The sequence below is a fragment of the Mytilus galloprovincialis genome, chromosome 5 (genome assembly GCF_965363235.1).
Source record: "Mytilus galloprovincialis chromosome 5, xbMytGall1.hap1.1, whole genome shotgun sequence".
Lineage (NCBI taxonomy): Eukaryota > Metazoa > Mollusca > Bivalvia > Mytilida > Mytilidae > Mytilus > Mytilus galloprovincialis.
Window position 1 is genome coordinate 81,009,654 of NC_134842.1, and position 27,077 is coordinate 81,036,730.

The 27,077-nt window shown below is 33.0% G+C and overlaps 1 protein-coding gene across 1 annotated transcript; it reads left to right on the forward strand.

Moving 5' to 3' along the window:
• The first annotated feature begins 1,117 nt into the window (after window positions 1-1,117).
• LOC143074766 (uncharacterized) lies at window positions 1,118-25,735 on the forward strand. The gene is made up of 3 exons (XM_076250053.1): window positions 1,118-2,019; window positions 14,470-14,580; window positions 24,459-25,735. The coding sequence occupies exons 1-3, from the start codon at window positions 1,206-1,208 to the stop codon at window positions 25,661-25,663; spliced, it is 2,130 nt and encodes a 709-aa protein (XP_076106168.1). The 5' UTR covers window positions 1,118-1,205; the 3' UTR covers window positions 25,664-25,735.
• Window positions 25,736-27,077: the final 1,342 nt, after the last annotated feature.

Sequence of the window (27,077 nt, forward strand, 5' to 3'; positions counted from 1 at the left end):
AGACAGGAGGGGAAAGAGGGTGTTTAAAAATTATGAGTGTCAATTTTAAGTTTTTTTCCCAACTGTGTATTGCTACCCTATCACACCAGTTTAATCTCCGGCGTAGAGATCATATCCGTTCCTATCACACCACTTCAATCTGCGGCGTTGACATCATATCCATTCATATCACGTTACTTCAATCTCGAGCGTAGAGATCATATCCATTCCTATCACACCACTTCAATCTTCGGCGAAGAGAACATATCCATTTCTATCACACCACTTCAATCTCCGGCGTTGAGAACATATCTGTTCCTATCACACCACTTCAATCTCGGGCGTTGAGAACATATCCGTTCCTATCGTGTCACCTCAATCTCCGGCGTTGAGAACATATCCGTTTCTATCACGTCACTTCAATCTCGGGCGTAGAGATCATATCCATTCCTATCACGTCACTTCAATCTCCGGCGTTGAGATCATATCTGTTCTCTAAAACAAGCAGAGTCTCGGTTTCAATTGTTGATAAGTGCCCTGAGTGATTAGTGGAATGTAACTGGGAACATCGGGAGGAGCTTGGACTCCTGAAAGATATTGTAAGAAGCCAATAATTGAAATATATATTTAATCAATATGTTGTTAAACAAAAAAAAGAAGGTTTGGTTACATCGATTTGCTTTAGCTGCACTTCGGTTTCTTTAGAAACTGTTAATTTTTTAACATGTTCAAGGAGTGCATTTCAAAACAATTTCCTCAGTGATATAGGGCGGACATGAGATTTTAAACAGTGAAAAATGAAAACTACGTTATTGCGTATCTGTATGTCTATTCAGTTTTATCGTAAACAAATTGTAAAGCTTCCTCGGACAGCTTCTTATCAGTATCAGCTGTGATATATATCAATAAATTTATAAGTTATCTTTTGAAAAAATATTTATCTTATATCTGCCATCCGCCAAGAAAATAATTTTTTTTTAAAGTTTTTTTAATTGAGACTGACAAAATGACTGATGACTGACAAAATATATAAACAGGTGTACTAGTCTTGTATCCTTTATCTTGTATCTGACATTCGTAAATTTAATGATTTTGGTAGTTATTTAAAATCTAAACGTTAAAAACTAGGCATTATACAGCAAACAATGTTATGCAACAGATAATTTTCTTTGACTTTTCAAGTTATTGGAATGAAAGTCGAATAACTATTTTCACTATATTCTAAAATGTTGAGGCAGAAATATTTGTCGACTGTGTATTTGATTTGTACAATATATTCGTGCAAATGTCAGGATTTAGAGACGTTTGTTGCCCCGATACTGGACAATCAAAACGCGCCACTTGTTGCAATAGTTGATACAAGAAACATAAGTTCGCATATTGTCCGGTCTATCGAAATCCCATTACGGGAGATAATAAACGCAACTACACAATGCAAAATAAAAGAAGAACTAGACAAATACGCTGTTTCCAGTCAGAGGGACGTAAATGGTCAGCTAGAAACCTTACAACACAAGATTGACAAACATATTGAAGATCTCAATAACCAATTCACGGTAGTTAGCCAGGACATTGTGTCATTGCGAAAGGACACGGAAGAGACAATTTCACAGAAAGTTCGTGAACAGAAGAAGGATTTGATGAAGCTTGTCAATACTCTGAAATCAGATCTCGATGAGAAGATGAATAATTTAAGTAGCAATGTGGTTTTCGTTCAGTCAGGAGTACAAAAAAAGATAGACGATCATATTACAAATAATTTGGACCAATTTACTGTTGTTCAACAGGACATTGCGACATTAAGGAAAGAAATGGAGGAAAAAATATCTCATGAAATTCTTGAAAACATTAAGAATTTTACAAAGACTGTCAATACTGTGAACGAAAATCTGGACGAAAAAGTGAAGAATTTAACCAACAATGTGGAAATCATGCTATCTGAAATAGCAGAACAACTGGAACAACATTCAAATAGATTAGGGGGACACGGCTCAAGGCTTGACGACCTAAATGCTAGTTTAAATGCCATAAATGCAAGGGGTAAGTTCACTTAAGAATTGAATGCTTCTTTTTGTAACTTCATTGGGGTCTAAAAGCGTTGACAGAAGCACATTTTATATGAAGCGCGTCAGCGCTTCATTCTTAAAATGTATGCACGGTCAACGCTTTTACGACCCTTTGGAGTTACAAATTGAAGCATTTAATACTTATAAATGTATTTTTAGCTAGGACCATGAAAACACGATTTCTATATAATTAACATGTGCACTTTATTGTAGGACCTCGTGTCATCATGAATAATACAGTTTATAGTGTAATGAAGTTGATAAAGGAATAACGCGAAATTGCAGTGTAGCCAATCAGAATAATGTATTGTAAAGAAACATACATCTAATGTAATTATTAGTTAATACAAAATTGAACGTTGACTATTTATTACAAGTGTGGACACAGATCAGTGTGGATAGTACTTGTTTGATAAATGTTATAGTTACATTGTAGTTAGCCCTTGGAAGTACTTTATTGTAATACTAGTATATTATATTATATTTTATCGTTTTACAAACTTTTCTCCGGAAATTAAAATATGTTGGTGACTCTCCTAGATGTTTTCGAGCATTTTCCGAGTCTTTCTCATAGGTTTCTATGCTAAGATTTGTCTAATAGCTATAGTGAGAGCCAATGTTGGATTTCAGCTTTGTAGCAAAATCTTAAAATAAGCAGAGTAAACTTCATTCCATAAGTTTTCCTTATTTTCTAGACTGTTGTATCGAATTTGACTCGATTCTATTGTAAACTGTGTAAGACAGTAGTGGTCACTTGTCATTGTTTTTATTAGAAATCCTATACATTTATATACATGTTCAAACTTTTGTCATTAGATTATCGCAGAAGCGTACATGTTACTTTTCCAAATTTAATATATAACATTTTCGAAAAACGCCCAATTATTTTACTTTGAATATAAGAAACTCTGTATGTCAAATTATTCTGTCGATATATGTGTTACAACATTTTGTCCATTCATTTTTTGTACATTAATAAGGCCGTTAGTTTTCTTGTTTGATTTGTTTACCATTGTCATTTCGGGGCCTTTTATAGCTGACTATGCGGTAATGGCTTTGTTCATTGTTGAAGGCCGTACGGTGACCTATAGCTGTTACTTTCTGTTTCATTTGGTATCTTGTAGAGAGTTGTCTCATTGGCAATCATACGACATCTCCTTTTTTATATTTACATCAATCAATTCAGAGATTATTCTGAAAACACATCAATCAAAAATACATCTAATTGTTTATATTGCGTATTTCTACCCATTGTTTTTTAAAGATATTTTCTTAAGCTTTGTCTTCTTGTTTTATGTATAAAAAGGAAAATATCAGTCTAAAATTTTTTATTGTTATCTAATTACGAAGTAGGTTTTGTGGTCTATTACATTCATATAAAAGAGCCAACACAAATCAAAATTCTGTCAAAAAAAAAAAGATTTTTGTTTTATTAAACAGTTAAATTGAAAATTGGTATTCGATTGCGTATAGCAACTTTTAAATTGAAAGCGAAAACATGTTAATTTTTAAAATTTCATATTTATATATTAAAATGTATGTTTCAGCAACATCTTGCTACCTATTAAAGACAGTTATGTGACCTTATCTTCTAAAAAGGAAATATTAAGACGTACCAATAGCATAGGTGAACATGGTGAACGGCGAACCAATACTTTACAGGGAGACGGATTATTGTAACTTTTTTTCCGAATCCCTTCGACGTCGCGTACGGTGTTATTTTGCATGCATTGTATACATAATGCTGTACACTTATATTTCATTTTGTATATAGGTACTTGGGGACAGGATAATTTTGTTTTGCCTCCCCCTTCAGTTTCTGAAATTTGTCATTTTTTTGTTTTACGTTAAAATGTTGTTAATTTCAATTATTTTCGTGTATTACACATTATCTTACCTCCTATACATTTCTAGGAATGTGATTGGTTAAACGCGCCCTCGTGGAGACCGTGTATATTTGATATTAGGTTAGTAGGGAGGCGGGGCTTACCTCATACACGGTTAGTAGTGGTGTTACGTCCCTTTATATTCCATATAAGGTAGTAGGGAGGCGGGGCTTATTTCATACACGGTTAGTAGTGACGTTACGTCCCTTTATAAAAACAAAACGGTACTGAGAAAAAATCGTAAAGGTTTCAACAGACGAAGAAATTAATGATTAAGATTGAAATCAATTCATAAAACACATTTAAACCTAGCAAGTTGTTATTGTTGGTATCTGTTTTTGTAGGATCAATGGAAGTAGTTTCTTAATGCTAATAGTATTGAAGACTTACTCATTTTGATAGGTCTAAATTTCACGTTAAGACAGTCGGTAAGATAAATTCGTTACATAGTGTGCTAGAGACCTAATACGGTATATATGGGGTCAGTAAATTCCATATGGGGATTCGAGCTTCGCTCTCACCCCATATGGAATTTACTGACCCCATATATACCATATTAGGTCACTAGCACACTATGTAACTAATAGTACAATATGAACATAAATATACCATGTATACTAGAAATAACGTGTATTTGCTATTTACATACTATCAATTCCAAGTTGACCATCCACAGCGGTCATTGGTATGTTATCACCAACACGGTATTCATTATTAGTATTAATGTAATACTTTTTTTATATGTAGTTATATGTTTAATTATGTAATGTACATGATTTTTTAAATGAAATGTGTTTAAAGTAAACCAAGGTTTATTTTTTACATGTGGCTCTAAAAATATAAGGGTCTTTTGCTTTCAATCTGAAAGTTCATTGGCAATCATACTACATCTCATTTATATACGCCCGTCAAAGTTTTGACGGGACGTATTATGATATACAAATGTCCGGCGTCTGTCTGTCCGTTTGTCTGTATGTCCGTTTGTCTGTATGTCAGTCTGTCTATTCGGCGTCCACATGTCGCACCGTAACTTGAGAACCGCTTATCCAAATTTCATGAAACTTAATATAGTTGTTTCTTATGGTGGTCAAACGATCTGCATACTTTTTGGTGAAAACGATTTAAACATTTTGAGTTACAGGACTTTATAGCTAAAACAGAGGTGTGTATTTTTCACATGTCGCGCTGTATCTCAAAAACTATTTCTGATTATTGCTTTAAATTTCACAGATTTCACACACTTCTTAATGATATTAATCAAAGATCTGTATACTTTTTGGTGATGATTCAAAATTTTATTTTAGAGTTATTGAGTTTTTTTGTCAAAAAGGGGGTGGGTTTTCAAATGTCGCGCCATATCTCATAAACAATTAATGATTATTACTTTAAACTTTACTCACTTCTTAGTTACATGTATATTAATCTAAAGATCTGTATACTTTTTGGTGATGATTCAAAATTTTATTTTGGAGTCATTGAGTTTTTGTCGAGCCTGCGAGTTTTGTCACAGAAAGCTCGACATAGGGACAGTGATCCGGCGGGCGCGGCTACGGTGGCGGCGGCGGCGTTAGCATATTCTTAAAAGCTTTATTTTTTTGAAGGTGGAAGACCTTGATGCTTTATACTTTGTATATAGATGCATCATGTTACACGAAAAATACACGGAACGATGAATGATGAACGCACGATACACGCACGATAAACGCACGCAACACGCACGATACACGATGAACGCACGGAATAATGGTCAGTTTGAATTTTAGAAGGTCTGTAGGTGTACATGTCCAACTGGCAGGTGTCATCTGACCTTGACCTCATTTTCACTACTGGACGAAATAACAACTGTCCATACCAGTAACAGTCGTTCTAAGACTGTAATTGTTTGTTAAAGTTGTAACAGTTGTAAAATTTTACTGTTTCAGTTATTTTATGACTGTCCCAACTTTAAAAGTGTTTGTCTCCAACATAAATCGACTGCAACAACGCTAGAAATAGCTGTCACAAACATTTAAGGACTGATACAACTAATTTCAAGTTGTAACAGTTGGTTTACAACTGCCCCAACTCGAAAAACGTTGTAACAGTCATAAATACACTGTTAAAACGCCGAAAATGTTGTCACGGTTATAATACGACTGTTGCAACCTTTTGAAAGTTGTTACAGTTATTTAATAACTGTTCCAACACGCAAAACGTTGAAACAGTCGTAAATAAACTGTTTAAACGTCGAAAAGGTTGTTACAGTTAAAATATGATTGCTACAACCATTATACAGCAACAGTTTAATAATCCATAAGTGTCGCAACTTTCAAATATTGGTAGTCATTTTATAGACTTAAAAGTTACGGATACCAAATTTCTATCTGACAGTCCGGGATAGGTTAAATTATTTTAAATACAATTACATCGTGTGCAATTTTTTAAAAAGGTTGTTATAAAAAAAAAGACACAACTGCCATACCCATTTAATACATTAGTATAAATAGAAACTGATTGTAAAAACAAAAACATATTGAAATATCTGCCGCTGAAAATTTTGGATTCCCCGCTTATCTGGTAAATATTGTAAATTAATAACTCAATTGACACTCCCTTTATTGCATCTCTTCGAAAAAAAATAAGACCACCGTAAGAGATACCTGCAATTTCACATGGGACTGGTTTATGCGCATTTAATGCTTAAACACAGTTACATGCACCTGTTAGATAAATTGAACAAGGTGTCTCAATTTATTTGTAAAAAAATGTATCTTATAATATCATATAAGACACTTTTCGAAATTATCATAATGAAAACGTTTTAATTTTTATAACCTTGTTGTGAAATCATTCATGCATGTAAGGTTTTACCTCCAATACCCGTAGATTTACGAATCACATAACTTCATAATAACGGTCAATATACTATAAACCCAGCGGGAATATACACATTTGTCATACTTATCCCCGTAGAAAACTGCCGAGGGCTTAGTTCATACGACATGGACACTTTTAGAATTAATTTGTTTGTTTTTAAGTTCTTGTGACTATTTGAAAAGTATACAAGTTACCGTACTCGGTTCTAACAATTTTGATTTATAAATACAAATAAAATTTCAGTTATGCTGAACTTTCAACGCATCTTTTGTAGCTATGGAAAACACTGAAATATTCGTTAATGTCTTGTATCTAAATTCAATTTATATTATTTACCGGGTTTTTTAATAGTCTAGTCAGATTTACTCAACTTTGTACTGTTATTGTACCGAGTGGTGTCTTATTCATGCGCGTACAAAAAATGTAGCTACGTTCACGTCAAAACGCCCGGGCGTACACTTGAATTTTAATCTCAATAAAATACAAATAACTTATAAGGGCGTTTTTCAATAAAAACGTATTTTCTTGTCCTAGCCACTTTAAAAAAAATGTGTTTGATCTTTGCAAGTAATTTTTTGTGCAGTCAGTACATTGAATTAGATTTAACATTTTTAAGCAAAGAAACAGTTTATGTTTTAGAGGGATTGATAAGATATTGACTCCTGAATGGTCCAAAACAACCAAAATGGCATGTCCCTAGACCGCCTGTCCAACATTCATACTCTTAAATATCGTAAAAAAATGAAGAAATTAATGGGTTTTTTACTTTACATAAGTTCTTTAATAATTCAAAAGTATGTTCAGAGCCAACATATTCTAATAAACAGCTTTTAATATAGGTTTTTTAATTTCAGAAGGTGTGTCCCTCACAAATTGTCCACTACGAAACGAAGTCATTAAAATTTGCCAATAAACAGGTTTATAAAATCAATGTAATTTTTGTTTGCAAGAGATATAAACATAAGGGTCTTACAAAAGAAGTGATGCTTTTATAACGGCAATTAAATTGTTGGTAAGAAAAATTGAGCACATCAAATGGACCAGAGTGATACCGTATTTTTGATAATGTCCCCTACGAAACGGGTCAAATCTCCTTCAGTATCTGGTATTAAAATTATGAAAAAAATATCAGTGTACAGCTTCATAAATGCTTTGATGAATACAATCAGTCTTGTTACTATTACAATATAGGGATTGTGGGGAAAAAATAAAGCATGCGAATACGTCCCTTACGAAACGGTCCCCTACGAAACAAGTATGGGAGAAAAAGTTTCGTAGTGGACACTACCACTACCATGGAGTCTTTTTTTAATCTTTTTTCAATTATATTCGTGCAAAACAAATAACAAGGGTTAGTTTCATGTAATTTTTATTATGTTTTTATTAACATATAATAGAGTTGATGTCCACTACGAAACTTTTTGTCCACTACGAAACGGTTTTGTCCACTACGAAACGCATCAAAATGTCCACTACGTTACATGAGTTGAACCTTCATATGTGAAGTACTGTCTAATCTTTATCGATAAAAATGATTTTCTAATTCAGAAAAAAATTAATATTTTTCTAGTATTTAAAGTAAACAAACTGGAATGTCTATAGGAGACATTTAAAATTGCAAAAAAAAAAATGTGTGTTTAGAAGAAGTTTCGTAGGGGACAAAAGTCCCCTACGAAACAGTACACAAATTATGAAAATAATATCATTTTAAAGAATATTTAAGATTGCACTTTTTGTTTACAAACAGGTCTATTATAGTGGTATTCAAAATAACTCTTGAAATAAAATTTTAGATAAGTTGATTTTCCATTTTTTTTAGGTCTGAAATGTACGCTTTTATTGAAAAACGCCCATAAATAGTACATCAGCCCTGTAAAAAAAAATTTCAATTTCGAATTAAAGTGACGAATTTTACTTTTCGAACAAAAGGTATCATATCATATAGATTTGTTTCTCAAAGTCTGAATCTACTAGTTGTGAATCTTCAGAGAATTCTACCAACTTTCCTGCTATTTAAATGAATTCATTATATTCTGTGATTCGATTTTTGTCGAGCCTGTGACATTTCTATTTGTCCCAATAGCAAGACATATGCGATTCTAAATTTCGTCGGTGGTGTCACTCTTGACCCCCCTCTTTAGGATAAGTGTGGGGTTAAAAGGTGTTTATTTTAAATATTAATACCTCAAGCAAACCTTTGTATGGAAGTTGGACAGAAACTGTGCATGACAAAAAGAGTATCAAGAGCATAATGATGAAATTATCTGTTTAATTTTGCCATATTTAGATTTAAAAAAAAACTTGTTGCGCAAGTAGATACAGTCTGGGATAAAAGTTTGTTATAGATCAATTACTTTGTCAAACCTTTTTTTGGATTTTATGATGGAAGAAGCTTTTTTCTGATTAATGTCTGAATCAAAATTTTGAAAGCTTTTTTTTTCTTCCATTGTGGCAGTATTAATTTGACAGAAGGACTTAACTTTATTCAATTTAACGATATGGGACTTTTTCAAAAGATTTTATAAACCTTAATAGATTTTCGTTAAAATTGGGTCGAGTCGGATATTCCAAGAAAAGTAAAAATATCTAAAAAAAAATTTTTTTTTTTAAATCCTGTAAAAGATAGATAAATGCATTCACTTTACGCGGAAGGCAATTCCAGCCGAGAACCAGGATTCAACAGAAACCTTCCGAACATTAATTATTTCATGTTCATTAACGACAATTACCCCATATGGCTCCTTTTGAACATATTTTAAAGAAACTGTTTTAGACTTTTCTCTATATCTAATGACCATTAGATTTCATATCAACACGATGAATAAACTAAACATTAAAAATAAACCATTTAAATTCTTTAAGTATGTTGCTATTGATGAGAATTTTCAACAACGGGAACGGTATCTCATTCTTGATAACCTGTTAGCTTACGGGGGCTTCGTCACGTTGAACCAAGTACCAACAAGTGCTATGACTTAGTCCCTCAGACCCCTCGCCGAGGTTCGGGCGTACACGAAACAAACACCTAGCTACGCCACTGTTATTTGAGGTTCAAATGTCTTTATTAATAACTCTCCACATGGACGCAAAAATATTAACCATCGAGTTCATATTTCGCCGGGTTTTATCACATATATAAACCTACATGTATAAGTGAGGTAAATGTACCATGTGAACAGACATGACAGAGATATATTTTTTTCTGAGACAAGTTCGTCGATGGACGATGAATAAATTAGATGACAGGGAATTGCGTCACCGTAATAACTATTTTACATTGTAGTGATACAAATCAGTATATACTCTGGTTTGTTGTTATATACATATTTGTATATTTGTTTATACAGTTCATGCATGCTAAATGTATATGATTCATCCATTTGAATATATCATTCTATATACATGATATATATACATATATGATATGTTCATGTCGATATACTCTGCTATCATACTATTCTAATATAAATGAAGGACTGCTGAACCAACGCCTCTAAAGTTTCGTGAAGGTAGAGAATCCTTAAATGGATAAGGATGTATGCAGGGTCAATGTCAAAAGAAATTCTAGTATAAAGTGCAGTGCAAGTGCATGGTAGACACTCTTCTGTAATAACTGATTTTTCTAATAGATTGGATTCGAGTAGGCATTCGTAAAGTCCTTCAAAACATTCTTGAGATATTCTTCTGCATGTGTTAACATATTTTAACACTGATCTATTAAATATTGATTATTATGTTGGTAGTCATATATACATCTATGGTATTTTGGTTCCATATGATTTTTTTTTTTTGGATACACTGTATCATGTACGTGTGTATATCAGTTTTTTTTAATATTTTTTCTTTTATGCTAGAATTGTACATGAAAGTTGCACCACGCTGACACAGGTTTATTTTTCAATGTATGTAGTGTGTTTTGTTGCTTGCTGTTTATCATATTTGTTTGTATGTAGCTTTTGTATATAAATCAAACTATCATCACTGTAGGGCTTCTCGTCTGTTTTTTTTTTTTACATTGACAGTGTTGCGTGCAAGGCAGAACCCTTTATATAGGGTGCTCATTATGAAGTATTAGTTTTGATCATTGTTGAAGGGTGTGGAGTAACCTATTATATAGCTAACAAGCACATCACTTGGTCTACATGGTCTATGGTTGTCTCATCAAAATTCATACCACATCTCCTTATTCAAATTAGTGAAAACCATGAAAATGTGCTCATTGTTAGAAAAAGCCGGCCAATCAAACATGTACACCTAACATTCATGTCATATGCCAAAAAAAATAGTGATCCTATACATGTACAATGTACATGATGTAGCTTATCACTTTTTTATAGTTCGTTCTTATGTTATACCACTGTCCCAGGTTAGGGGGAGGGTTGGGATCCCGCTAACATGTTTAACCCCGCCACATTATTTATGTATGTGCCTGTCCCAAGTCAGGAACCTGTATAATTCAGTGGTTGTCGTTTGTTTATGTGTTACATATTTGTTTTTCGTTCATTTTTTTTCCCCATTATAAAATAAGGCCGTTAGTTTTCTCGTTTGAATTGTTTTACATTGTCTTATCGGGGCCTTTTATAGCTGACTATGCGGTATGGGCTTTGCTCATTGTTGAAGGCCGTACGGTGACCTATAGTTGTTAATGTCTGTGTCATTTTGGTCTTTTGTGGATAGTTGTCTCATTGGCAATCATACCACATCTTCTTTTTTATATCACATCTGAGAAACATTGAAAAATAGACAAAACCACAAAAATTCAACATTGACCAATGAACCCATGACATTTAGCTCAATGTCTGATGAACCCTGCCAGTCAGACATACATGACATAGACTCAATTGTTCCATTCTGTCTATACATGTACATTAAATGTACATGAAGTTGATCTACTGGAGTACTGTATAATATATTAAGGCCAAAATAAATGGACTTTGCTCATTGTTGAAGGCCATATGGTGACCTATAGTTGTTAATGGCTGTGTCATCTTGGTCTCTTGTGGACAGTTGTCTCATTGGCAATCATGCCACATCTTCTTTTTTATATACAATATAAATATAGGTTTTGTAGTATAAGGCAATCCGGCAAAATTAAAACCATTGTGAATGCCCCACATCATCATGTAGGGTTTAACACAGTACATGCAGTAAGACGATGAACACGGGTGGATCCAGCCATTTAAAAAAAAGGGGGTCCCAACCAGGATAAAGGGGGGGGGGGTGTCAAACTAAATGTACATTTTCAAATGCAATTGATCTTCTAGTCCAAATAATTATGACGTCTTGTGTCGAAGTAAGGCGTCAAAGAAAAAAATTATAATAGCCTTTCAAGACGTCATAATTATTTGGACTATTGATCTTCCAAAAAAAGGGGGGTTACAATCCCGGGAACAATTTTTACAAGCCCAAATTCTTACTTTGCTTTTGAACATGCTACTATATATATACATAGAAAGATGTGTAATATGCACGAGTGAGGTGATATAGAGAAACCGATATAGAGAAACCGATATAGAACGTCGATTCATATCTGAAGCATGAGGGTAGGCACGAAATGTGCACATTTTCGCTTCAAAATCGTGGATCCATGATTATTCTGATAGACATGCTTTAAAATATTGTTCATTTATACTCACCGATTGAAATTTCCAGGTCATCCGTTATATTGTATGTAGTTTCCCTTCTACATATCTACCATGGCATGTCTACGATTTTTTTGTAAAGTTTGCAGACCCGCTATTTCTGCCGACAAGGGTACAATAACGTCAAATCGTTTACGGGTGAAGAATATGATTTCCGTTTTTAATAAAACTTGACAGATTTGATTTATTATCGTCGGGAAATGTCCCTAATGGATAGCAATTAAAATTAATCAGCTTTATTATTCTGTATGATATATGTAACTTTAATAGTCATATTCTTTTAAATTTACTTCAGGTACCCCGACGTAGCAATTTGAAATTAAGACAATTAAATCAATCTTCTACAATAATATTTTAATTCTATTTTTAAACGAAGGCTTTTGGTATAAAACAAGTTATAAAAGACTCTTGAATAGACTGAATAAAAAATAAAGATTAACCGTCAAACGCACAAGTCCGCCACAAATGAACAGACATAATTATAATGCCATAAACGGAATACGACAAAAGACATAGAACGATCGCAAAAAAATTTAAAAAAAAACTAACAACAACATAAGATGAGGGATCATATAAATTATGGGTAATTTCACAACTGTATCACCAATACGTGACACTTAAATAAAATACATTTATCCATTTATCCTGTATCAAACTTTGAGAAGGTGCACCTTAGACGTGTACACATTGTTTTAACATTCGCAACCGTCACACTAAAATATTTGTATTACATATTTACCGACTGTAACAACCCATGAAATGTTTGTTTTAAACATTTTACGACTGTGGCAACCTTTTAAAAGTTGTAATGAACATTTAATGACTGTAACAACCTTTAAAAAGTTGTAACAAACATTTTACGACTGTTACAACTCTAAAAACATTGTAACAAACATTTTTCGACTGCTTAAACGTCGGAAAAGTTGACACAAACAAATTTCAACTGTCCTAACTATAAAAAGGTTGGGACAAACATTATACAACTGCCACAACTTTTAGAAAGACTGTTATAAATAGTATTTGGCTGTGACAACGCCGTAAACCACTGCAACAGTCCTAAAATTACTGTTGATAGCATTTAATGTTTTTCACAACCCATAAAAGTGTTGGGACAGACATAATTTAACTGTAACAACGAAATAAGGTTGATTTGACAGTCTTCTTCAGTCTTCCACAGACTAAAATAGTCGTACAATGACTGTTACTGGTATGGACAGTTGTTTTTTCGTCCAGTAGTGTTTCATGTTTCAGTGGTAATAGTTAAGGTTTTTTTGTGTCTGTTTTTCTAATACTGTATACTCTATTTAGTGTTTTAAATGATTGTATGGTGATCATGTTTAGCTGGCAGGTGCCATCTGACCTTGACCTCATTTTCATGGTTCAGTGGTCAAAGTTAAGTTTTTTGAGTTTTGGTTTTTTTTCTGATACTTTATGCTATTGATCATCTATATTTGTTATATGGAAATATTTTATGATTTATATGTCAGTTGACCTTGACCTCATTTTCATCGTTCATTGATCAAAGTTTAGTTTTCTTGGTTAATGTTATGTTTATATGACAGTTGTAATATAGCTTTATCTTTAGGAATATCAACATACTATCAATGATAATTAAAGAAGGCGAGACATTTCAGCGTGTGCACTCTTGTTTGTAAAAAAGAAAGGGGTTTTCACATGTCATGCATGTTGCATCGTATCTTAAAAACCATTAATGACATTTGCTTAAAACTTTACACACCTCTTAGTTATATTAATATTAAGATCTGTATATTTTTGGGTGATGGTTCAAAATTTATTTTCGAGTTATTGAGTTTTTTGTATCAAAGGTTTTTTTTTCACATGTCGCGCCATATCTCAGAAACTATTTATGATTATTGCATAAAATCTTTCACACAAGACGAAGAGCGTATCATGTGCTCATGGTACAGCTGTATATTTATTCTTCGAGATATGACTGATACTGAATTTATATTGATGAATAAATTATATGATATTTTAGTTACACATTTTCAAATATTTTAAACCGATTTTTTTTTTTAGCTCAGCAACAGCAGAAATCGGATTTACTTGAAACACAATTGGCAAATGCTGAAGAGATAAATAACACTAAACTGCAGGAAAATGTCAATCTAAAGAATTTAACAGAACTAGGTAAATATGAAGAACTGTAATATATATAATACATATATTTACAATGGCAGAATTCCTCGTTCTGTACACATTTGCTCTGTCTGGAGTTTTTTTCGGCACCAAGATAATTATTTCTCACGAAGTCGATGAACGGTTAACTTCATAAAAACGAATACTTGCATTAATTAATTACAGTCAGCAATGGAAGAGTATCCTTTTTTGAAGGAATTTTTAATTTGTCGTACAAATTGACTAGATACAAAAACGCAATTGAAATAATGCTAAAAGTTTTCAAGTTCAAGAGTTAATCTGTTCCAATGAATGTTTATTTGCGTATTCATTCCATAAGTCGAGTGTCTTCGATTTGTCAGTAAATAACTTAAATCGTCTGCTTTATCGGGTGTGATAATGTAGAGGAGTGGCCGGACTTTAACCATAAAATAAAATTGTTAATGCACGCACATAATACACGGCTAAATTATGGATGTGAAGTTAGCAGCCGGGTCGTTTTTCGATATTCGATATTCAAATTTATTTGAAAATCATAAAAAAATATAATATTTGATAACATTAAAAGCATGATTTTGATAGTTCAAAGGAGCGAAAAGATACGTAGGAAATCGTTTTATGACCCCATTAAGCTGTTTTAAACTCTCGTTGTCCTCGAATATAAACCCTTATCAATGCTTATGTAAGTTGCATTTTTGTATTTCTGATATATAGGTTTTTATCAATATAACGACATCAAAAATTGTTATTTTCTATCTTATTTTTTTTTTAAACATTTAGAAATATAAATAGAAATAACCATGGAAAGCCCATGAAACAGAAATATATAGTGTAAACCTACCCAAGACCGCTTAAATGACGGTCAGACCCCCTGTGTTTTCAATGTACATAAAACTGGACGACTTCATAGACTCTGTATATATAAAGATTGTATCAAAGGGATTTCCGAGAATAATGTCATCTTCGATTTCTATGGAGGACTTAGATTGTCTCTTTTCAGCTAAAAATTGTCAAAATTTTCGGACAAAGGGCACAGGGCAATGGTGATAGCCTCCTAATCTCTCAATTTGCCTAAAATTAAGCAGACAGTTAGTTAATAGGTAGATACAAACAAAACTAAAAGGAATTTGGGTACACTTCCGGTCTTATATGTTTACGGAGGACCCAAAGTGCTAGTTGAATATTCAAAATATATAGCGAAAACCTACCTAAGACCGCTTAAATGACGGTCAGACCCCCTGTTCTTTCAATGTACATAAATCTAGACGATTTCATATACTCTGTATATATAAAGATTGTATCAAAGGGATTTCCGAGAATAACGTCATCTTCGATATCTACGGAGGGTTTAGATTGTCACTTTTCAGCTAAAAATTGTAAAAATTTTAGGACAAAGGGCACAGGGCAATGGTGATAGCCCCCTGATCTCTCAATATGGACATTGAAAGACCAGGGGGTCTCACCTTCATTTAAGCGGTCTCAGGTAGGTTTAATTTTCCACTATATATTTTGAATATCCAACTGGCACTTTCGGCGCTTCGTTAACATTAAAGACAGGAAGTGTACCCACATTCCTTTGAATCACGTTTGTGGTTACCTATTGACTAAATGTCTGCTTAATATTAGGCAGATTGAGAGATCAGGGGGCTATCACAACTGCCCTGTGAACTTTGTCCTAAAATTTTTGATAATTTTTAGCCAAAAAGTGACTATATAAGCCCTCCATAGATATCAAATATGACATTATTCTGGGAAATCCTTCTAATACAATCTTTATATATACAGAGTCTATGATTTACTTAAATTTTATGGACATTGAAAGACCTCATTTAAGCGGTCTCAGGTAGGTTTTCACTATATATTTGAATATCCAACTGACACTTTGAATTCTCCGTAAACATAGAAGAATGGAAGTATACCCAAATTCCTTTTAGTATCGTTTGTATCTATCTATTAACTAACTGTCTGCTTAATATTAGGCAAATTGAGAGACCAGGGGGCTATCACCATTGCCTTGTGCCCTTTGTCCGAAACTTTTGACAATTTTTAGCTGAAACGTGAAAATCTAAGCCCTTACACTATATACATGTATTTCTGTTTCTTGGGCTTTCCATGGTTATTTCATTTATATTTCTAAATGTTTCAAGAATCATAGGGTTTTGTTTTTGTTTTAAAAAATATAAGATAGAAAATAACAATATTTTATGTCGATTTATTGATGAAAACCTTTATATTAGAAATACAAATATGCAACTTACATAGGCATTGATAAGGGTTTAGCTTAATGGGGTCATAAAACGATTTCCTACAAAACTTATCGCTGCTTTGAACTATCAAAATCATGCTTTTAATGTTATCAAATATTATATTTTTTTATGATTTTCAAATAAATTTGATAATCCAACCGACTGCTAGCAGCCGGTTGGATATTTAATATCGAATATCGAATAACGAACCGGCTGCTAACTTCACATCCATGGCTAAATTAGATATTATTTGAAAGACTATCATCTGCTCTATCTGTTTTGCCCGGTCGTAAAAAAGCGTACCGTAACGGTGCAATTTCCGTCAACTTGATTGAGATCAAAGATCAAGGACGAATACGTGCCTCTTTTCCAAGACATCTACTGTATTGTATATTCTGACTTCTAAATAATAAAATCCTGAATGCAAACAATTTGAACTTTTAGCAGAGAGAATTAAAGTCACTTATGAGTCTTTTGTCTGGCATATGGTGCAAATACAAATTTAAATCCTGGTATTAATTTATGATGAATTTATTATCAAACTCATTTTTAAACATTTAAAGCGGGTTTTCAATAGACAGCACATCTTTTCTGACATTAGAGTAAACGTTAACAAAATGAGCAAAAACCAATTTGTGAAATCTTTTGTTTCTAATGCTTCTGCTAATAATTTAAAACACAATAAAACTCTATAACTGTGCTTACTTGTAACCAAACAGCAAATCACAACAACTCATACAATTTTCCTAAAATACCACAATCTACAGAAACACATCCTTTAACATGTTTCAACACTTCTTCCTTCGTAATTGTATATGAGATTGAATGAACACAATTCTTAAGAATGTGAATACAAAAGGCAACAGTAATATTACAGTGTTCAAAAGTCATTATTATACTTCACGTTAAAATACCAGATTTTGATTGGTAAATATTAGGGAGACAATTTACTCTATCCCATGGCTGAGCGGTAGACAACTTATTTGAATGTCAACCTCTGGGGAAGACCAATCAATAATCGACAATTAAAAGGACAATGACTTAAATCAAAATCAAGTAATTAAAGACAATGCTTGAGTTCTACGTTTTGTCACAGAAAAATTCGGTTGACTGTCAAAATAAAACAAATAAAACATCTTGCTTCACTTTTGTTGATATTTGAATACCCGTAACGTTCTTATGTTAAGTAAAATGCTTTGAATTTGAAATTAAACTCTAAAAGACAATAATGAAAGGTCATTCAGTATACTTAATTAAATAAAACATTGCTGCGTTGGTGATACAGCAGATTGGTAGTCCTCGAAAAAGCATTGTCAACATTGTTTTCGCCTCGGTTGACAATGTTTTGCTTGCGTTATAATCTGCTCTATCACCCTCACAGCTATGTGTTATTTATATATATAAATCGATTGAGAAAAATAAGAGTGCAAAAAAAAAAAAACAAACACCAACACACATACAAACGAATTATTCATATTACTGACTCAAACAGGACATTTTAAGAAAAATGGTGTGTTGAACCTGGTTTAAACTTTCCGAATTTAAAGTGAAAAAATATACCATGCTTTTTTTGGGGAAATTCTGGGGGATAATCTTTGACCCTTCAATGTGCATTGTAATTACCAGACTGAAATAAACATCTTTTGACTTTTTTTTTTTGACTTTTTATTTCATTATTAACCTTGATGTAGTGAAAAGACGTATTATCTATATATAACATTGTATAACACAAATTTCAAAGAATTCACTTACTAGTATACAAATTAGTAAACTTGTCTTCTTGCCTGCTTAAACTGCATCATGGTTTAAAAAGGAGAGGCTCAATTTCAATATTTTTCTAACTGGATATTGCTACCAACATTGATATAGGGAAGAAGATTCGTTTAGAGAATCGATCAATATATAGAGTCTGCAAAATTAGTGATGAACTCTGCATATCCGTTATATTAGAAATGTGATATGTCGCATTTTAACAGATTCGGAAAGCATTGTGTCTTACATAAACAAAGGAATCGATTTTGATTTTCATCGATCAGTTAAAATGAAAATTCAAACATTTTGGAATCGAGCATCACTGAATAGACATTATATCAATAGACATATGGAACCCCCGATTCCATGCAAGTTTTACAATGTAATAATACAGTACGTGTCCTGCCGTGTAAGCTTGTCGAATCCCGTTAATGTTTTGCTGACTCCGCGAGGGTTTTTGGCCGACTCCGTGAAAGAGGGAGACCAATTTTGCGAATGTGTACTAAATTATAATCCTGGTACCTTTGATAACTATTTCCACCACTGGGTCGATGCCACTGCTGGTGGACGTTTCGTCCCCGAGGGTATCACCAGCCCAGTAGTCAACATTTCGGTGTTGACACGAATATCAATAATGTGGTCATTTTTATATATTTCCTGTTTACAAAACTTTGATTTTTACGAAAAACTAAGGATTTTCTTATCCCAGGCATAGATTACCTTAGCCGTATTTGGCACCACTTTTTGGAATTTTGGATCCTCAATGCTCTTCAACTTTGTTCTTGTTTGGCTTTATAAATATTTTGATATGAGCGTCACTGATGAGTCTGATGTAGACAAAACGCGCGTCTGGCGTACTAAATTATAATCCTGGTACCTTTGATAACTAATTATACCGACTCGGTGAACATTTTGAACCAAATGCGTGAAAATTCTTGACTAACTTCATGAAAATGAAGGCATGCTTATTGAAATATTATGTAAACTCTTTCCGTGTAAAAGTCGGAAGGAATCTTAACATTCATTTCATTCATACCTTAACGATACATTCCAATTTGAAATTTGATATTGATTCTATACACGGTGCGAAAAGTTGTCTTGCGAGAGAATATTCTGTGCTGATGATTTGGTCCTGAATGGTGCCCTTTGGTTTCAGATTCTGTGCTTGTTGGTTTGTTTACATTGCATCATCACGACAATAAAAAGAATCGTTTTATTGTTTAATATTTCACTGAAACGTGAAACAAAACTCGCGATTTTTTTTATTCAAAAGTCATGCCTATTGGCAAATCGAAACTGTCCTGATGATTTGCTGGTGATTAGAAGAAAAATGTACTGGTCATGTAAATCTGTGTTTGGGTGTTATGCTCTTTGTGTTTGATGAAAAGTGGCAAATACTCAAGATCATTGAGGCAGAAAGTTTTGTAAAGGAGGGGCGAAAGATACCGAAGGGACAGTCAAACTCATAGATCGAAAATAAGCTGTCAACGCCATGGCTAAAAAAAAAGACAAACAGACAAATAACTTGTACAAAAAACACAATATAGAAAACTATAGACTAAGCAACACGAACCCCACTAAAACTTGGGAATGATCATATGTGCTCCTGAAGAGTAAGCACATTCTGCTCTAGATGTGGCACCCGTAAGGTTGCTTATGTCATAACAAATCCGGTAAATAGTATATACGAAACGAAAAAAAAGTAACGGCCTGATTTATGAACAAAAGAATTGCAATAAGCAAATATCAAAGATGATGGACAACAACCAACGACCACCAGTGAATTACATAATCCTAGGCCTGATGTGGGACAAAAAAGCGGGTTGTAGCAAGTTTGGGAACGTTCAACCCTCTAGCTAACGTGGTACAGTGGTATAGAAGCACACCATAAGACCAACAGCAAATATCAGTTGAAAAGTGCTATATCGTGTTATCATTATAATTAAATGCTTAGGATGCTTTTTCAAATACTAATGAGAAAGTAATATATAATCGATAAAATACATATATTACCGTCTTAATACATGTTTATTAGTCTCATACCGGCAAAGCCGAATGTGACTTAAGATTATGTCTGTCTGTCTATCCGTCCGTCTGTCTGTCTGTCGATCTGATTGTCGGTTTTTCCGTCGGTTGGTTGGTCTGTCGGTCGGGTCTATCTGTCTGTCAGTCCGTCGGTCCGGCATATCAGTTTTCTCTCTTTTTTTCCTTCGATCTTGAAGATATATAGTGATTTGATATTTAGTATGTAAGGTTATTGTAGCCAGTTACAGATCACGTTTGAATTGTGTCCCGGTAGGATAATTTTTGTAGAGTTATCATCGGAAAATTCACTTAATCATTTTTCTTTTAATTTTCCTTGACATGCTTGAAGAAATTGATATGAAGCTTGTAAGATATATTATCGCTATTTTGTGCATTTTTCTTTTGATCTTTTTTTGTGATAATTTTCATATCATGCTTCTCGCTTGAGATGGAAAAATTATCGCTAGAAACTAAGGAGGCCACGTGGCGTTGCTAACGAAATTGACATGAAATTGACAACGTCGTCATAGGTAAAATAGCGATAAACAGATTATCATTGGTCATCTCAACTCGATTGCTTTTCTCACTTTCGCTGTACCAGCTCAAGCGAGAAAATTAATCTCGTTGAGATGATCAACGATAATCTATAATTAACTATGCATGTAATAGATCAAGTTTGAATTCTATTTTGTTTGGATGATTTTTACAGTGTTATGGTCCTTTTGATGATTTTTACAGTGTTATGGTCCTTTTGATGATTTTTACAGTGTTATGGTCCTTTTGATGATTTTTACAGTGTTATGGTCCTTTTGATGATTTTTACAGCGTTATGGTCCTTTTGATGATTTTTACAGTGTTATGGTCCTTTTGATGATTTTTACAGTGTTATGGTCCTTTTGATGATTTTTACAGTGTTATGGTCCTTTTGATGATTTTTACAGTGTTATGGTCCTTTTGATGATTTTTACAGCGTTATGGTCCTTTTGATGATTTTTACAGTGTTATGGTCCTTTTGATGATTTTTACAGTGTTATGGTCCTTTTATACCTTTGACTTAGAGATTACTTGAAAGTTATCTGTTTTCCATAACTGAAAACCTTAACCAATTAACGTTTTCATATTTACAAAACCATATTTATGACCTCACGGAGCAAGGTAAATATGAATTATTATAACAAAACTAGAAACATACTTCTTCTGGCTGATGTATAATTCCTTGAACCTACATGTACATTGTACGACGTCATTGAAAACAATTAAGTAGTCTTTTTTAAGATATAATGCCAAAGTGTATGTTGTCAATGCATCTTGACTACGACATCGTTGTTATGTGATAGTCTAGGGTCGTAGGTTTGATCTCTGGCTAGATCGAACCGATATTTCAAATTTTCGGCTTCTCTGTTAAGCATGCGACATTCTGTGTAAGGGCAAAATGGTCAGAGAAGAGTGATATATCTTCCTATAGACTTTTACCTTTTCAATTGAGAAAACTTACACCCTTATTTATAATAAATAATTTCCGAAAATCAGCCATGACAGACATTAACCAACGAAACCAACTGAAAACCCACAGGCTCCTGACCTTGGACAGGCACATAAAGAATGTGGTGGGGTTAAACATACAAAATAATGTATTTGTGAGCGATCAACCCTCCCCTTTACTAGGACAATGCTTATACGCCACAACAAAATCACTAACTATTAACATCAGTTGAAAATCGCTTCCATTATCAGATCAATACAAAGATAGACTGGACACGGCAGGGTTTATATCCCAACATCATCCATAACGACTAAAAAGGACACGAAGGACAGATACAACTAATAAATAAAGCATGTATACCTAACGTTCAGTGGTTGTCTTTTGTTGATATTGTGCATACATGTTTCTTGTTTCTTTTTTTTTGTATAGATTAGACCGTTGGTTTTCCTGTTTGAAGTGTTTTACAATTGTAATTTTTAGTGTCCTTCATCGTTTGCTTTTTCGAGTGATACAAATCTCCGTGTTGAAGACCATAATTTGACCTATAATGATTTACTTTTACAAATTGTGACTTGGATGGAGAGTTGTCTTATTGGAACTCATACCACATCTTCTTATATCTATATAAGAAAAAAATATTAATGAGTACACATCCACCATTCAATGGATTTAAAGCTAAAAAGAAGTTTAGTCAGAGAAAAAAATTACCTTTCGTAGTACCAAAATAAAAGTATCAATTTGAAGTGCATATGCTTTAAACAATACTACTTAGGATGGTTTTAATTTACTGACTACAAAATCAATATTTATACCAATGAAATCAATACTCAAAGATCTATCTTTATCTAATTACAGTCTATGTTGAATTGGTAACTTTTTAGAATGAGTTTAATTAATGAATTAAATAATCTTGCAAGTGAAAAGTTCGACCTTATCGAATCCGTATTCATGGGACCTTTAATTTTTAACTCATGAGCTAGATATTGGTTACTCATGTTTCAGTCGTGTTTAGCAATTAAAAGTAAAAGAATGTCAACATTGAAACAAAAGAGAACCATTTCGTTGACCGATTCGATCCACAAAAACACTTATGCATGTACATGTACAATTGACAGTAATACCTTATGTTTTAGCTTTTTACATGACATAAAACAGACATAGAAAAATTCGATTGCAAACGTCAAATCGGTGAATATCTGTTTTGACAACTAATACCCCTTTTGATTATTTCTTCAATAATAAAAGTAGACCACAAATTGATCCCCTAACAATGGTTTTGTTATATGATTTCATTATATGCTGAGGCTCATCACAAACAAATCTCCGAGTTCATTTCAGCTCTACACGTGCAATGCAATATTTCACTTGAAGTAAGTGGAACGAAGTATTGAATATGCTATCTGCGCTGGAGATTGATAAGAAGCCTAAAAATGCCCGTTGTAAAAATTTGACACCGAAAGCAGACATATGACGTCACCTTGTTAAGTTGTCAAAGACGATAACATTATATCGCAGATTTATTATGATACGAATCCTGATCCAGTATTGACGACTAAAACTCGAAATGGTCGTAGTATGAACGAAGAGCACGTTGAGGACGGCATGGGCTTGCTACAAAACTTACGATCGTCACATTTGATTTTTTCAGAGATCATAGTGCGATCATGGCCTAGTTTGACGGGGATGTCATATATTTTTAAATGTATACAACTCTAAATTTCATGGTTGTAATATTAAAATAATATTTTGGAATTAAATGCTTTTTAGTTGATATAATGTTGAGCAAAGTTAAAGACTCATACGCATCAAACGAATGGCAAAAAATAGTATATTCATGACTTTAACATGATAACAGTTATGAACGGTAATGCCCAGTGACTATTTGCAGGATCAAGCGTTAGCAGATGCAGCAAAATTAAGTTATATTCACATTTTGTTATTTTATTGGATGCCTAGATATAGATGTGAAATGTGTGTATACAATGATTTTCTAACTTTTGAAGAATAAAAAAACGAAATAACTCAAGAAATTAAATGAAACTAAACTCTTGAGGAAAGAATTGAAATATTAAATTCTAATTAATAACTGTCCATAAGTTTGTGAATCTGTGGTATTGACACAAAAATACAGAAAATGGGTAAATAAGTCTGCAATCGGAAAAAAACGTTTGAAATGTATATGGTGCATTCGAATTTGGGTTATCGAGTTGTGTTTTGCACTTCATTACTTGTTTACTAAGTTGCTATTAGTAATTAGAAATTACTTCCGATTTATTTTACATCTTTTTTTTTATTACAGTCCCATTTTTGATTTGAACATCTATCTTCGTAGTTTATCTTACAAAAGAACACATAATGTTGTCCTTTTTTTTTTCTATTTGCAGGTTTTTATGAATATGCAGCTATATTTACTGAGCCACACAGTTACTCTGCTACAACACCAGTGTTGTATATTCATGGACACGACGATGGAAACGTAACAATCAAATATAACAGTTTCAATAGTAACATGTCAATTACTAAAGGGAAAAATGAAATGATCTTAAAGAAAGAAGTTTTCCTCAAGGATGGAATAGAAAATAAAGGCATACATATAACATCAACAGTGCCTATCACTATTTATGTTTTTCAGGCAAAGTCAGATTCATCTGATGGATATGCAGCAATTCCAATCAAATACATGTCAGGAGAATATATAGTTTCATCTTTTACTGTGTGGCTACATAATAATCATGATTACAACAGTTTTATTGGAATTGTATCATTAAGCGAATATACAAATGTAAAAGTAAAACTTAAAATGAAGCAAGGGACAGTTAAATTTAATGGAAAAGAGTTTGGAAATGGTAAAATTATAGAAATTAATATATCTGCCTTCCAGACATTACAATTGTCGCATAATTATGATCTTTCAGGATCGATTATTTCATCATCTAAACCAGTTGGGGTTGTTTCAGGGAATATATGCAACAAAGTTAATAATGGCTATTGCAGTCATTCAACAGAAATGATGTTACCTAATATTCAGCTAGATAATGAGTTTATAATTCCTATTATCCAAACGCGACAAAACAGTACCGTCCGACTATTATCTGCAGGAAATGTTCATATCAACGTTCAGGTTAAAGATATACATTACGAAACTCAACTTAATGAAGGGGAGTATCATGACCTTATCCACAATGATATATCAGTCGTTACGTCAACCGGTAACATTATTGTTACAGTATTTCCTCACGAGGCTAACGATTCTGATTCATACATGATGACGGTATACGGCATTAATCAATACAAATCCGATTACAGTTTTATTATACCCAGTAACTTTTCGAGTTTTGTAAGCATTACCTTTTGTGAAGATGTCATTCGTGGATTCGAAATCGACGGTCATAAAATGAAGGCTGATAAAGTTTTTGAAAAGACTGTTCTTGGTAAAAAGTATACCACATTCAGTAGTAACATAACGGAAGGAGCTCATAGAATTGTAAATACTATTGGAATAAAGTTCGGACTGTGGTTATATGGGAATCGCATATATGACGGATACGGTTATCCTGCTGGAATAGCCTTTCGGAAAAACGAAGGTTAAGAGAACATTTCATATACAGCCTATATAATTTCGTTACCAAAGTTATCTTTATAAGAATTAATAAATGTACTGCATGTTTCTTATAGTCATATTTAAACAAAGGAGAACAAATCAATATTATCATCCTAAAAAATTACACATATGATATTAATTATATCAATATGAACACGGGGTACATTAGCCTGAAGCCAGACAAAACCCTTCTCAAATATTTAACAATGAATTCGTATAATAAACTCAATCAGAAATACCAGCAAAAGTAGCATCAGTTGTGGATACTTATAAAAACTAGAAATATTTATTTATATTTTTTTTCATATCGCTAGTCTTTATAAGTATCCACAACTGATATGGAACAAAATTGCATGAGTACTGAACAAAACTTGAACACATTATTCATTAATATATTTCTTTACTATTTCACATAAAACACATAAGTTTTTATATGAAACACAGAAACACATTTTATTCTGTAATATATATTTGTACGTTAGAAAAAAACCTCAGGAAGTTATTTTCGATCTTTTGACGTAACGTAGAATGCACATGACGTTACGCACAATGTTGGTGACGTTTTCAGATTTCACGTACCCGACACTTAAAAATGGCCTTAAACAAGAAAAAATATATGAAGGAAACGTGTTATTATGTGTAAAAAATATTTAAAGCTCTACAAAAATTAAGTTACAGATAGTTTATCGGTTTTTATTCAGTTTTGTCAATCTGTTTACCTAATCCTAACAAGAAAAATCTTGTATTTTTCGTGTAGACGGGTAACATCTTAATGTTGTTCTTCGAGTATTCCTTCTTTTTTTGGGTACTTATAGGTATGTAAAATATAATATTGCTACACCATTGGGAAGAGGAGCGTTAGGGCTTTGGGGTGACATGTGTCTAAAACGTAAATAACGCAATTTTTGGACCGAGTAGGCATTGAAAGAAGTCGTTTTTGATTGTAGACACCAAGAAAAAATATCACTCCCTTACGGCTTAACAGTTTAGAATGCATTTATAGCGAGAATATTATATTCTCAAATTGACGATAGCGCATATCCTTTTGTAAAACAAGTTTGGAAAATTCTATGAAAGCAAAGAAATCTAATGTAAATGAGCGAATCCCGCGAAAACTTCGACATCATTTCCAAAAGCCTAGCCTTAAGTACACTGTCACAACAACGTTTAAAAAACTCGTTCTATAAAGAAATTATCAATATTGGTTAAAAATGTGCAAAACTTTTCATTTAGTCAGAAAATATAACATGCATCCTATTTTATTACATCTGAACGGCATTTATTCGGACAGTTATCTCATTTATAGCATTAAACAAAAAACTATTGAGCATATGAACCTTAAAGGTCTACCGTCACAAACAAATTTAACCAACGTTTTATGTTAGTAATTCCGGTGATGGTT

What these genes read in the sequence shown, in the direction of transcription:
- LOC143074766 (XM_076250053.1), top strand. Translation starts at nt 1,206, where the DNA reads ATGTTGAGGCAGAAATATTTGTCGACTGTGTATTTGATTTGTACAATA. An exon ending in AAATGCCATAAATGCAAGGG is followed by an intron (nt 2,020 to 14,469) that starts GTAAGTTCACTT and finishes TTTTTTTTTTAG; the next exon opens with CTCAGCAACAGCAGAAATCG. An exon ending in AAAGAATTTAACAGAACTAG is followed by an intron (nt 14,581 to 24,458) that starts GTAAATATGAAG and finishes TTCTATTTGCAG; the next exon opens with GTTTTTATGAATATGCAGCT.